Genomic DNA, 13,686 nt, shown 5'->3' on the forward strand with positions numbered 1-13,686 from the left:
AACCGTTCAGAAGTTATAAGCAAAAACATAAATTCTTCATATCTCCGGACCAGTAGGTGGCGCTGCGCCGAAACGCAGTATGTAGCCTTAAGTTATGCTTGTGATGACATGTACCAAATTTGGTCTGAATCTGATAAAGCGTTGTGGAAATACAGCCTTACGTCTGTTTTCGCAAGCGCAACGTAAAAATTTTTTGCGCGGTATTCGAGAACGGTAATTCGAATCAACTTGATTTCCATAACTTTTTGTCGGCATAGTCTCGAGATGATCTGGTTCAATTTTCGTGAAATTCGGACCAACGGCCTAGGGGGAGTTCGAAAAAGTAGGTTTGCAGTAGGGTGCAGTCGAATCGTCGTGAGCTCAGGAATCAGAGGAAAAAAGAATTTTGTTTCTAGCCCTTATGGTTCAAAAGTTATTAGCATAAACATGAGTGCAACTTTGGACAGTTGGTGGCGCTAGAGGGATTGATTTGGAGACTCAAAATTTGCTATGGTGATAGTTCAGACTGTCCTCTATATGTGTGCCAAATTTCATAACTTTCCCGCAAGCGGTTCTATGGGCTGCCATAGACTCCCAGTCGGAACAATGAAGAATAATAATAATAATAGTAGGAACGGGAACAGAAACAATAGGTGCCTACGCACTTTCAGTGCTTGGCCCCTAATTTGCTGTCAAAATTAACACTGATTGGCAGATTCCCTTATCTCCATTATTCAAAGAAAAAACAGGCTTCACCACGCCGTTCGGATTACACCAATTAATTACTCTTCCGTTCGGGTTGTTCGGGGCTTCCGCTACCTTTCAGCGTCTCATGGACAAAACCCTCCAGCCAAATAGCTTGTATGCCGCTTATGCTGGAACATCATTGTGCTGTCCTGAGATCACAGAGAATGGCTGGCCTCACGGCGAACCTGTGGAAGGGTGCAAGTGGGCGTGTGGAGATACAGTATCTGGGCCTTTTTTGGGACATGAGCAGGTCCGTCCCCAAATTGACAAGACTGCTGCGATTGCACCTGCCCTAGTCCCAAGACCAAAAAGGAGGTGAGACAGTTCCTGGGGCTGACGGGGGTATTATAGGAGGTTTATTCCTAACTATTTGGAGCTCGCCAGCCTGCTGACTGATCTCACTGAAAAGGAAGCACCAGATCCCGTCCAATGGACGGAGCTGCGCCAACAGGCCCTAACCAAAATAAAGGCTGCCCTGTGTAATGGGTCGCTCTTAAACTCTCCTAACTTTGAAATGGAAAATCAAAAACTTGACAGGAACACATAAATAATAAATAATGTCCTAATAAACTTGACCAACCAAAGGGTATCGGATACTGACTATGACATCATCGGCAATCTATATCCTTATTACAGATAAGTGGTTCCAATCTATAAATGCTGAAAAAGTGTAATTTAATTAAGGATGGAATACTAACTAAATATCAATAAAAAAAAATTTGGAATAGGAAAACGGAGACAAACTCTGATAGAATAAACACTTATAAAAAGCTACAACAATGTAAAGAAACCTCCATCTAATTAATTCATATTACAATACAAAGTTTATTTAATATACACCGATCAGGCATAACATTATAACCACCTTCCTAATATTGTGTTGGGCCCCCTTTTGCTGCCAAAACAGCCCTGACCCGTCGAGGCATGGACTCCAATAGACCCCTGAAGGTGTGCTGTGGTATCTGGCACCAAGTCCTGTAAGCTGCGAGGTGGGGACTCAATGGATCGGACTTGTTTGCTCAGAACATTCCACAGGTGCTCGATTGGATTGAGATCTGGGGAATATCGCGGCCAAGTCAACACCTCAAACTCATTGTTGTGCTCCTTAAACCATTCCTGAACCATTTTTGCTTTGTGGCAGGGCGCATTATCCTGCTGAAAGAGACAGCCACAAGGCAATACAGTTTCCATGAAAGGGTGTACATGGTCTGCAACAATGCTTAGGTAGGTGGTACAAGCCAAAGTAACATCCACATGAATGGCAGGACCCAAGGTTTCCCAGCAGAACATTTGCCCAAAGCATCACACTGCCTCCGCCTGCTTGCCTTCTCCCCATAGTGCATCCTGGTGCCATGTGTTCCCCAGGTAAGCGACGCACCCGCACCCGGCCATCCACGTGATGTAAAAGAAAACGTGATTCATCAGACCAGGCCACCTTCTTCCATTGCTACGTGGTCCAGTTCTGATGCTCACGTTGGTGCTTTCGGTGGTGGACAGGGGTCAGCATGAGCACCCTTACTTATCTGCAGCTATGCAGCCACATACGCAACAAACTGCGCTGCAATCTATCAGAACCAGCATTAACTTCTTTAGCAATTTGAGCTACAGTAGCTCGTCTATTGTAACGGCCCACACGGGCCAGCCTTCCCTCCCCACATGCATCAATGAGCAATGGCCGCCCATGACCCTGTTGCCAGTTCACCACTGTTCCTTCCTTGGACCACTTTTGATAGATAGTGAATACTGACTACTACAGATCAAGAACACCCCACAAGAGCTGCAGTTTTGGAGATGCTCTGACCCACTCGTCTAGCCATTACAATTTGGCCCTTGTCAAACTCACTCAAATCCTTATGCTTGCCCATTTTCCCTGCTTCTAAAACATCCACTTTGACAAAATGTTCACTTGCTGCCTAATATATCCCACCCACTAACAGGTGCCGTGATAAAGGGATAATCAGTGTTATTAATTTCACCTGTCAGTTGCCATAATGTTTTATCTGATCGGTGTATGTGACCCGTGCTGGCAAAAGGATTCGGAATGCGCACAGGATAATGTCGAGCTACAGGCAAAACAATTGAAAAATGTCATGTAGCCCTCTCACCAATAAATATGGCTCAAATGTAAGAATTATGTCTACTGGGAACTTCCTAATTAACAATAACCTGGTAAGAGGCATATTTCTAAATGTACTTAATCTCCATTAATCACAAAACCCAAATAATCAAATACCACCTAATAGTGTCAGTTTAGTGTTTTGTAGTTAGAATTTGGAAGTAATTACAGACTGAAGTTACAAATACTGTGGTCCTATACTCCAAAATGTAAATATTAATCTCAATGCAATGTTCACACGTTCTGTAAAAAAAATGACCATACACGTTTTCTTTCTCCACAGAAAGAAAACAAGAATGTGGGCTGAACAATAAACATACATTTACTAAACTGGACGCCTTTTGATTCTTGATTCCTTTTCAAATCAAATCAAATCAAATCAATGAAATCACAATTCACATCAACACCAGAAGTCAAGTCCATCAAGTCCAGAAAAGTCCAGAAAAATCACATTTGAACCCGAATAAAAGCCAAAGTAATGAATTCTACCCAGCTGGGATTTTAGTTTTTTTGTTGGCGCGCTATGTTGGAGCTCTTTGTAATTTAAAATTACATTGAGTACTCACAGATACAGGGAAAACGTGATTCCAGGAAATCGATTCTAATCCCAAACCAGGAAGCATAAAGAAGAGAACAGCAGCAACCTTGATCTGTCCAGCGACGATGATGAACTTGTCCGGATGAACTCCACCGTCAACGAGCGAATCCCGATTTGCAGCACGCAATACACAGCTGCTTTGATCTCTCCGTCCGATCACTCTGTCTTCAAAGTAGATTTCTCAATCACTTTAGATCACTTTTCACTTCAATCCACTTCTCAAAGTAAAGTTAAATCCCTTCCCGAACTCACAGTTTACAGCAACAAGTGTCTCTGTCTCTTGCAATAGAATTCAACTTTACTACTCCTCACTGGACTATGCTGGTACCAGGCTGTGTTCACAATATCTAAATCACCCCGCCCCTTGAACTCAAGGGGTCATCATGGGAACACCTCATTGGTTAAACAGATTTCCAATAAAACTAAATTAAAAATAAATTTTCTGTCATTTTACCCTACATTTAAACAGTTTTAAAACTTTGCATACATTAAACGAATCACTTCGAAAATTACTTACAATAAAATAAATAAAATAAAGTTTGCGATTCCAAAATGTGAATCCACATTCCAATAGTCACATACACTTGCTCACTTAAGCAAATAACCTTCATAAAACGCTTATTTTCAATATAGAAATAAACTCCCATAAAGACCTTATTTAAAAATAAAACCTTAAACTTGAAAGGGCTCTACAGTCGATTTTGGGGTTTGCACAAAAATGTGTTTATTAAGCTCTCGTCTAGCGATCCCAATGCTCCAATTAGCAATTAAACATTTAAAAGTATTTTTATTTGTGTTTTTCTGAGAGGAGTACCTTTCCTTTGTCCATGAAAAATAATCTTACTCGCGCTGAATGACAGATCTGAAGTGTGCTCACAAAGACGCCTCAGACAGTGAGTGATCCCTATATATTCAATACACAGAATTACAGTATTTCAAAATATCTGTCTTGGCGAGTAGACCAATAAACATCTGTTATGTCTTATGTGAACGTTTGGTTAACTGTTGGGGAAAAATATCTTATCATATTTTTAGATCTGTCCGTTTAAGTGGGTCTGAATATACAGGTTGTCTGTGTCATTAATGTTAATCAAACAATTGTGGTATCAAAGGGAAAAAGTTGAATATATTTTTCCTATAGATTGGTTTTGACTTGGTGTGTGCCAAATTTGGCGATGTAACCAGGGATTTTAAGGTATGGTTGCTGGGTGATTTTGTTTTGGAACCTTCAGAAAACGTTAACTTGATTTTTCTCAAAATTGACTTTGCTGACTTCAAACAGGTGCAGCTCAGTCATATTTTTGTCTGATTCCAACCAATCATACATAATTTTGAAGGTTTTTTATTTAAAAATGTGAAAATAACAAATACATTTTAGAAAATTTGCTCAATGCAACACATTTGCCAGCACGGGTCACATATAATAGAAATAAGAAGTATTAGGCCTCACCTCTCTCACAGGAGCGACCAAGATAGCCCGTCCCAGAGCAGTCACACACATACCGGTTCCATCCTTCCCTGCAGAGTCCATTGTTTTGGCAGGGGTTACTGAGACACTGCTTGGGTGCCTCTTTACTGCAGGAGGGCTTTACGCCCGCTGCTTTCTGCACCTCAGCTAAGCGGCTGATATCTTTGCTCTGACCATTGATGAATAGGTCCCGAATGCAGCCTACATAACCATAATTGAGCAGAGCGGTCCACAGCTCAGTGGGAAACACCATATCAGCTGTATTTTCCGGCAGCCCTCCTAGATACAGGTTATCATCCAGGTCAAGAATCTCACTGTCTCCTGGTGCTTGGTATGGGGTGCGAATTCCGTTGATAGAGATAGTACCTGCAATTCAACAAAGCCAGAGAAATATGTGAGACTGTGCGAAGAAAATCCTGTTATGTAGAGAATGATTTAAAGCATCAGTAAGATCAGTAAGTCAAGTTACCTTCATTTATATAGCGCTTTTTACATTACAGATTGTTTCAAAGCAGCTTTACAGTGATAACGGGAAAATAAAGCATCAAAGTTTGTTTCTGCTGTACAGCAGATCTAGAAGAAAATAGTGGCATAGTCAAGATTAAGTAAGTTTAGTGATGGTTAATTTCTATTGTAAATGAGTTATTCACAAGTTCCTTTGCTCATATAATTTTTAAGCTAATAAGGTTAAGCGTGTTTGGCTTGCTGTTCGCAGTGGAGGGGCTCAAGGAAGCAGCTTCAACTCGAGCTTAGATAAACCCCCAGTGGGAACACTAATGCCTGGATGATGAGTCCGGTAGCAAGATGCCTAAATTATGTTGGTGGAGTTGGGGAGGTGGAGGGACGCCAGAACAGCTGATGCCAGAGCAAGGTGAGCAGCTGCTCATATGCTCCGGCAGTTAATTGAAAGATTAGATGGGTTCTGTAACGGTCACCAGCTGGAGTGCCCTTGAGAACCACCTTCCCGGTCTTGTTTCTCGTTCACTCTGGATTACGTCTTCACCTGGATTATCACTTCTGCACTCCACATCAGACTATTATCACTCCCTCACAAACTACATTTCCCATAACTCACTGCCCGGACTCATCATCACTGATTGCATTCACCTGTGTCTCATTACCCTGTTAGTCTCAGCCTATTATACCATGTTCACTCAATGCAAAGTTTTGTACGTTGCACTGCATTTCCGAGCGTTTTCCCTGGTTTCATGTCTCTTGGTTTTTACATTTCTTGCCTGTTCTGTGGATTACTCTTTTGCCTCTGACCCCTGCCTGTTTTGTTTGTTGCTCCACGTCAGCCCTGCCGAGCCAGAGCTTCACGTCAGTCCTGCAGAGCCAGAGCTTCACGTCAGTTCAGCCGATCCAGAGACTGTTCACGTCACGTCTGCCGATCCAGAGACTCTTCACATCAGTCCTGCCGAGCCAGAGCTTCACATCAGTTCAGCAGATCCAGAGACTGTTCACATCATGTCTGCCGATCCAGAGACTCTTCACGTCACATCTGCCGATCCAGACTGTTCACGCCACGTGTGCCGAGTCTCCGGACAAGATGGCCGCCGCCGAGCCAATGTCTCCGGACAAGATGGCCGCCGCTAAGCCAGTGTCTCCGGACAAGATGGCCGCCGCCGAGCCAGTGCCTCCGGAAAAGATGGCCGCCGCTGAGCCAGTGTCTCCGGACAAGATGGTCGCCGCCATGTCGCTTGAGCCCTCGGACCAGATGGTCGCCGCCCCGTCTCCTGTTCCTGAGCCTTTTTCTGAGGCTGAGCCTGTTCCTGAGGCTGAGCCTGTTCCTGAGCCTGTTCCTGAGCCTGTTCCTGAGGTTGAGCCTGTTCCTGAGGCTGAGTCTGTTCCTAAACCTGTTCCTGAGTCTTCTCCTGCCCTTAAACCCATAGAACCGCCCAAGAACACGTTGGAGGGGGGCTATGGGTCCACGGCCATAGTGACCAAGCCTGGCCCTGATGGCAAGGTCACAAAGGCCGATTCCCACGGGACCCCTGATCTGACGGAGCCGCCCTGGCCGCCTGAAGGATCCTCTCCGCCGTGGCAGCCTGAAGGGTCTTCTCCGCCCTGGCCGCCTGAAGGGTCGTCTCCAACCTGGTCGCCTGCACAGCCTCGGTCTCCAGGTCCTCTCCAGGTCCGCTCAGCGGGCCTGGCCCTCCAACCCGCCCCTGGGTCCGCCTCCGCTCCACCACCCTCCTGCACTTTTTTCTGAGGAGCGTCTGGAATCCGCTCCTTAAAGGGGGGGCTATGTAACGGTCACCAGCTGGAGTGCCCTTGAGAACCACCAGAGGGCACTCCACATCAGACTATTATCACTCCCTCACAAACTACATTTCCCATAACTCACTGCCCGGACTCATCATCACTGAGTGTCTCATTACCCTGTTAGTCTCAGCCTATGTTCACTCATTGTCACGGTTTATAAATGAATTGTTTCCTTCTCGTCTCGTGTAACTGTTTTGTGTGTGTGGGTGTGTGTAAGGGGGCGTTACCGCTCTATTCCGGTAGATCAGCGGCCCAGCTGATCTCACTCATTATCACCAGCTGCAGCTCATTCACACACCTATAAAACCTCACCGCATTATCCTCTCTTTGTCAGATCGTTGTTTATGTCTCTCGTGTGTGGTCCAGTCCCTGTTGGCGTTCCTGTTCGTGTTCCCGGTCTTGTTTCTGGTCTTGTTTCTCGTTCACTCTGGATTACGTCATCACCTGGATTATCACTTCTGCATCACTTCACATCAAGGACATCTTCGCTGACCATCTAGTCCCTGTGTCACCAGTTGCTTCCCACCGTCGGACTATTCTTATCACTACAATAAAATCAGAGTTTTTACTTGCATCCGTGCTTCCGTCCCTTTGTAAGCATGACAGAACGATCTGACCAAGCTCAGGAAGCAGCAAGTAATCCTTCATCATTGGAGACATTTGTCAGCACCAGCATTCAACGGATGGACCATCAAGAAAGGAATCTCAACGATACAGCGAGGGCAGTTCAAGGGCTGGTGACGCAGGTGTCCGAGCTCACCCAGAAACTTAAATTCTGCGAGGTCCCGCGAGGCCCCCCCCTGTGGAGCATCGGGACACTTTGCCTTAAATTGTCCAGTAAAAGAGCAAGCCCGGCGGTAAGTATGAGGCTACTGTCGGGTGGGATCTCCGTCGAGAAGACCTCAACATCTACGCTCCTCCCAGTAAGACTAAGATGGTCAGCCCACGAGCACGACTGTCAAGCACTGGTGGATTCCGGGGCGAAAGGTAACTTCATTGATTATTCTTTTGCACACAAGTTTTAAGTTCCCCTCCTTCCACTCACCCACAAGATTGAAGTTCACGCATTCAACGGCCAAGATTTACCCAACATCTCACTCGCCACCGGACCCATCACGCTCGTCACATCAGGCAACCACACTGAGACCCTTTCATTTTATGTACTGGACTCCCCCCTCGCACCCATCGTTCTAGGACACCCCTGGCTCATCACCCATAACCCCAAAATAGACTGGCAACAACGAGCAGTAGTGGAGTGGAGCACTAAGTGTCATGAGTCCTGTCTTGTCTCTGCTTGTTCGTCTGTTTCTGTCTCTGTGTTTCAGGAGAAGGCAGTGGATTTATCTAACGTGCCCACAGAGTACCAGGACCTGAAGGAGGTGTTTAGTAAGTCTCGGGCTGCGTCTCTTCCTCCGCACTGTCCCTATGACTGTGCAATAGATTTACTGCCAGGTATAACTCCGCCTAAAGGCAAGTTATATTTGCTTTCTGTTCCAGAGAGGGGGGTCATGGAGAAATATATTTCTGACTCTCTAGCAACGGGGTTCATCCGTCCTTCCTCTTCTCCAGCGGGGGCGGGGTTCTTTTTCGTGGGGAAGAAGGACGGATCTCTGCGACCTTGTATTGATTACCGAGGGCTGAACAGCATCACGGTAAAGAATACTTATCCTTTGCCGTTGATGTCTTCAGCTTTCGAGAGGTTGCAGGGAGCGTTTATCTTCACTAAATTGGACTTACGTAATGCTTATCATTTGGTCCGCATCAGGAAGGGGGATGAGTGGAAGACTGCTTTTAACACCCCCAGGGGGCACTTTGAATACTTGGTCATGCCTTTCGGGTTGTCCAACTCCCCAGCAGTCTTCCAAGCACTCGTCAATGACGTGCTGCGAGATATGATCGACCAGTTCATATATGTCTACCTGGATGACATATTGATTTTTTCATCATCTCTCCAGGAACACATGCAGCACATCCGGTGAGTGCTTCAGAGGTTGCTAGAGAATGGGATTTTTGTCAAGGTGGAGAAATGCGATTTTCATGCACAGTCTGTTTCTTTCCTAGGTTACATTGTGTCGTCTGAGGGAATACGAATGGATCCTGAGAAGGTTAGGGCTGTAGTAGAATGGCCAAGTCCAGATTCCCGTAAGGCCCTACAGCGGTTTCTGGGGTTCGCCAATTTCTACAGACGGTTTATTCACAATTTCAGCCAACTAGCCTCACCTCTGACCGCCTTGACCTCCCCCAAAACTACGTTCAGGTGGTCAGACGCAGCTGAAGCTGAGTTTGCGTTAGAGGAATGGCGCCACTGGTTAGAAGGGTCGGGGGTACCTTTTATCGTCTGGACCGACCACAAGAATCTGGAATACATTAAAACCGCCAAAAGATTGAAATCCAGGCAGGCTCGGTGGGCACTTTTTTTCAGACGTTTTTATTTTACTCTCTCGTACCGCCCGGGTTCCAAGAACATCAAACCCGATTCTTTATCGCGCATTTTTGACCGTTCCGAACGCCCATCTACTCCCGAGTGCATTTTACCCGAGAATCTATTTGTCTCCACACTCGTTTGGGAGGTCGAATCGAAGGTCAAGATGGCCTTAGAAAGGGTAACGCCCCCGGTCAGTTGAATCGTCACCGAATCGTTTATTTGTGCCGGAGGGATTGAGGTCTGACGTTATTCAGTCGGGGCATTGTTCCAACGTGGCTTGTCATCCAGGAGTTAGTCGCACCAAGTTTCTGGTTAAGCAGCGATTCTGGTGGCCACGTATGGCTCATTATGTTCACAATTTTGTATTGGCTTGCTCAGTTTGCGCCACTGGTAAGACTTCCAATCAACCCCCTGATGGGCTACTTCAACCGCTGCCGGTCCCTTCGAGACCCTGGTCCCACATTTTGCTAGATTTTGTCACCGCCCTCCCACCCTCCCAGGGTATCACGGTAGTTTTGACCGTGGTGGACCGGTTCTCGAAGGCGGCCCATTTCATTCCCTTGCCCAAATTACCCTCAGCCAAGAGGACAGCGTTGACCGTTGTTAATCACGTCTTTCGCTTACATGGCCTCCCGACAGACGTGGTTTCCGACAGAGGACCCCAATTTGTGTCCAAATTCTGGCAAGACTTTTGTAAATTATTGGGGGCGACTGTCAGTCTGTCCTCAGGGTTTCATCCCCAGAGCAATGGTCAAACTGAGAGAGCCAACCAAGATTTGGAGAGAACGTTGCGATGTTTGGTCTCCAAGAATCCTTCCTCATGGAGCCAACAACTGTCAATGGTGGAGTACGGTCACAATATGTGACCAGTGTCATCTACGGGGCTATCTCCGTTTGAGTGTAGTGTAGGTTACCAGCCACCAATCTTTCCTAGTCTGGAGTCCGAAGTCGCGGTCCCCTCCGCTCACGCCTTTGCCCAGAGGTGTCATCGCACTTGGACTAGAGCCCGCGAGACTCTACTCAAATGGGAGCGTGCACCAAGGCCAAAGCCGATCGCCACCGGTCTAAACCTCCCGTATACGTCGTTGGTCAAAAAGTGTGGCTTTCTACAAAGAACATTCCTCTCCGCTCCGTTTCTAATAAACTTGCTCCAAAATTTATCGGCCCGTTCACTGTCACCAAGATCATTAGTCGCAATTATGACATTGTCACCAAGATCACCAAGATCATTGAGGCAGTCCGCCTCAACCTCTCTCCAGTGTACAGGAGAATTTATCCCGTGTTTCATGTATCCAAAATCAAGCCCGTGTTTTGTTCTCTAATTAATCCGCCAGTCCCGGTTCCCCGGCCGCCGCGACTCGTAGAAGGGGAACCATCATATTCAGTAAATCGTATTCTGGACACAAGGCAGAGGGGACGCGGAGTCCAGTACTTGGTGGACTGGGAAGGTTACGGTCCAAAGGAGAGAAGTTGGGTGCCTGCCAGAGACATCCTGGATCACTCCCTTATTGATGATTACAATCAACAGGTAAGGGAGTCTAGGGACGCCAGGAGGCGTTCCTAGGAGGAGGGGTACTGTCACGGTTTATAAATTCATTGTTTCCTTCTCGTCTCGTGTAACTGTTGTTTTGTGTGTGTGGGTGTGTGTGAGTGGGCGTTACCGCTCTATTCCGGTAGATCAGCTGCCCAGCTGATCTCACTCATCATCACCAGCTGCAGCTCATTCACACACCTATAAAACCTCACCGCATTCTCCTCTTTGTCAGATCGTTGTTTATGTCTCTCGTGTGTGGTCCAGTCCCTGTTGGCGTTCCTGTTCGTGTTCCTGGTCTTGTTTCTTGTTCACTCTGGATTACGTCTTCACCTGGATTATCACTTCTGCATCACTTCACATCAAGGACATCTTCGCTGACCATCTAGTCCCTGTGTCACTAGTTGCTTCCCACCGTCGGACTATTCTCATCACTACAATAAAATCAGAGTTTTTACTTGCATCCTTGCTTCCGTCCCTTTGTAAGCATGACACTCATTCACTCACTGCAAAGTTTTTAATGTTGTTGCACTGCATTTCAAAGCGTTTTCCCTGGTTTCGTGTCTCTTGGTTTTTTAATTTCTTGCCTGTTCCGTGGATTACTCTTTTGCCTCTGACCCCTGCCTGTTTTGTTTGTTTGTTTGTTTGTTTGTTTGGACTGCCTACCTGTGTTTTGACCCATTGTCTGTACTTTGGATTACGCCTTTGGATTGCCCATAATAAAGCTGCATTTAGATCTCATACTTCAACCGCTGCCGGTCCCTTCGAGACCCTGGTCCCACATTTTGCTAGATTTTGTCACCGCCCTCCCACCCTCCCAGGGTATCACGGTAGTTTTGACCGTGGTGGACCGGTTCTCGAAGGCGGCCCATTTCATTCCCTTGCCCAAATTACCCTCAGCCAAGAGGACAGCGTTGACCGTTGTTAATCACGTCTTTCGCTTACATGGCCTCCCGACAGACGTGGTTTCCGACAGAGGACCCCAATTTGTGTCCAAATTCTGGCAAGACTTTTGTAAATTATTGGGGGCGACTGTCAGTCTGTCCTCAGGGTTTCATCCCCAGAGCAATGGTCAAACTGAGAGAGCCAACCAAGATTTGGAGAGAACGTTGCGATGTTTGGTCTCCAAGAATCCTTCCTCATGGAGCCAACAACTGTCAATGGTGGAGTACGGTCACAATATGTGACCAGTGTCATCTACGGGGCTATCTCCGTTTGAGTGTAGTGTAGGTTACCAGCCACCAATCTTTCCTAGTCTGGAGTCCGAAGTCGCGGTCCCCTCCGCTCACGCCTTTGCCCAGAGGTGTCATCGCACTTGGACTAGAGCCCGCGAGACTCTACTCAAATGGGAGCGTGCACCAAGGCCAAAGCCGATCGCCACCGGTCTAAACCTCCCGTATACGTCGTTGGTCAAAAAGTGTGGCTTTCTACAAAGAACATTCCTCTCCGCTCCGTTTCTAATAAACTTGCTCCAAAATTTATCGGCCCGTTCACTGTCACCAAGATCATTAGTCGCAATTATGACATTGTCACCAAGATCACCAAGATCATTGAGGCAGTCCGCCTCAACCTCTCTCCAGTGTACAGGAGAATTTATCCCGTGTTTCATGTATCCAAAATCAAGCCCGTGTTTTGTTCTCTAATTAATCCGCCAGTCCCGGTTCCCCGGCCGCCGCGACTCGTAGAAGGGGAACCATCATATTCAGTAAATCGTATTCTGGACACAAGGCAGAGGGGACGCGGAGTCCAGTACTTGGTGGACTGGGAAGGTTACGGTCCAAAGGAGAGAAGTTGGGTGCCTGCCAGAGACATCCTGGATCACTCCCTTATTGATGATTACAATCAACAGGTAAGGGAGTCTAGGGACGCCAGGAGGCGTTCCTAGGAGGAGGGGTACTGTCACGGTTTATAAATTCATTGTTTCCTTCTCGTCTCGTGTAACTGTTGTTTTGTGTGTGTGGGTGTGTGTGAGTGGGCGTTACCGCTCTATTCCGGTAGATCAGCTGCCCAGCTGATCTCACTCATCATCACCAGCTGCAGCTCATTCACACACCTATAAAACCTCACCGCATTCTCCTCTTTGTCAGATCGTTGTTTATGTCTCTCGTGTGTGGTCCAGTCCCTGTTGGCGTTCCTGTTCGTGTTCCTGGTCTTGTTTCTTGTTCACTCTGGATTACGTCTTCACCTGGATTATCACTTCTGCATCACTTCACATCAAGGACATCTTCGCTGACCATCTAGTCCCTGTGTCACTAGTTGCTTCCCACCGTCGGACTATTCTCATCACTACAATAAAATCAGAGTTTTTACTTGCATCCTTGCTTCCGTCCCTTTGTAAGCATGACACTCATTCACTCACTGCAAAGTTTTTAATGTTGTTGCACTGCATTTCAAAGCGTTTTCCCTGGTTTCGTGTCTCTTGGTTTTTTAATTTCTTGCCTGTTCCGTGGATTACTCTTTTGCCTCTGACCCCTGCCTGTTTTGTTTGTTTGTTTGTTTGTTTGTTTGGACTGCCTACCTGTGTTTTGACCCATTGTCTGTACTTTGGATTACGCCT

General features: G+C 46.6%; 1 protein-coding gene across 4 annotated transcripts in view; it reads right to left on the minus strand.

The window, feature by feature from the left end:
- LOC307010241 (neurexin-1a-like) overlaps nucleotides 1-13,686 on the minus strand; it is a 152,395-nt gene that overhangs the window by 88,908 nt on the left and 49,801 nt on the right. For all 4 annotated transcript variants that reach the window (XM_079634756.1, XM_079634753.1, XM_079634755.1 and 1 more), the window contains exon 7: nucleotides 4,891-5,274. In XM_079634756.1, the coding sequence (XP_079490882.1) occupies nucleotides 4,891-5,274 (384 nt within the window). The remainder of the gene's footprint in view (nucleotides 1-4,890; nucleotides 5,275-13,686) is intronic.

This window comes from Phoxinus phoxinus (assembly GCF_949152265.1).
Source record: "Phoxinus phoxinus genome assembly, chromosome: 14".
Lineage (NCBI taxonomy): Eukaryota > Metazoa > Chordata > Actinopteri > Cypriniformes > Leuciscidae > Phoxinus > Phoxinus phoxinus.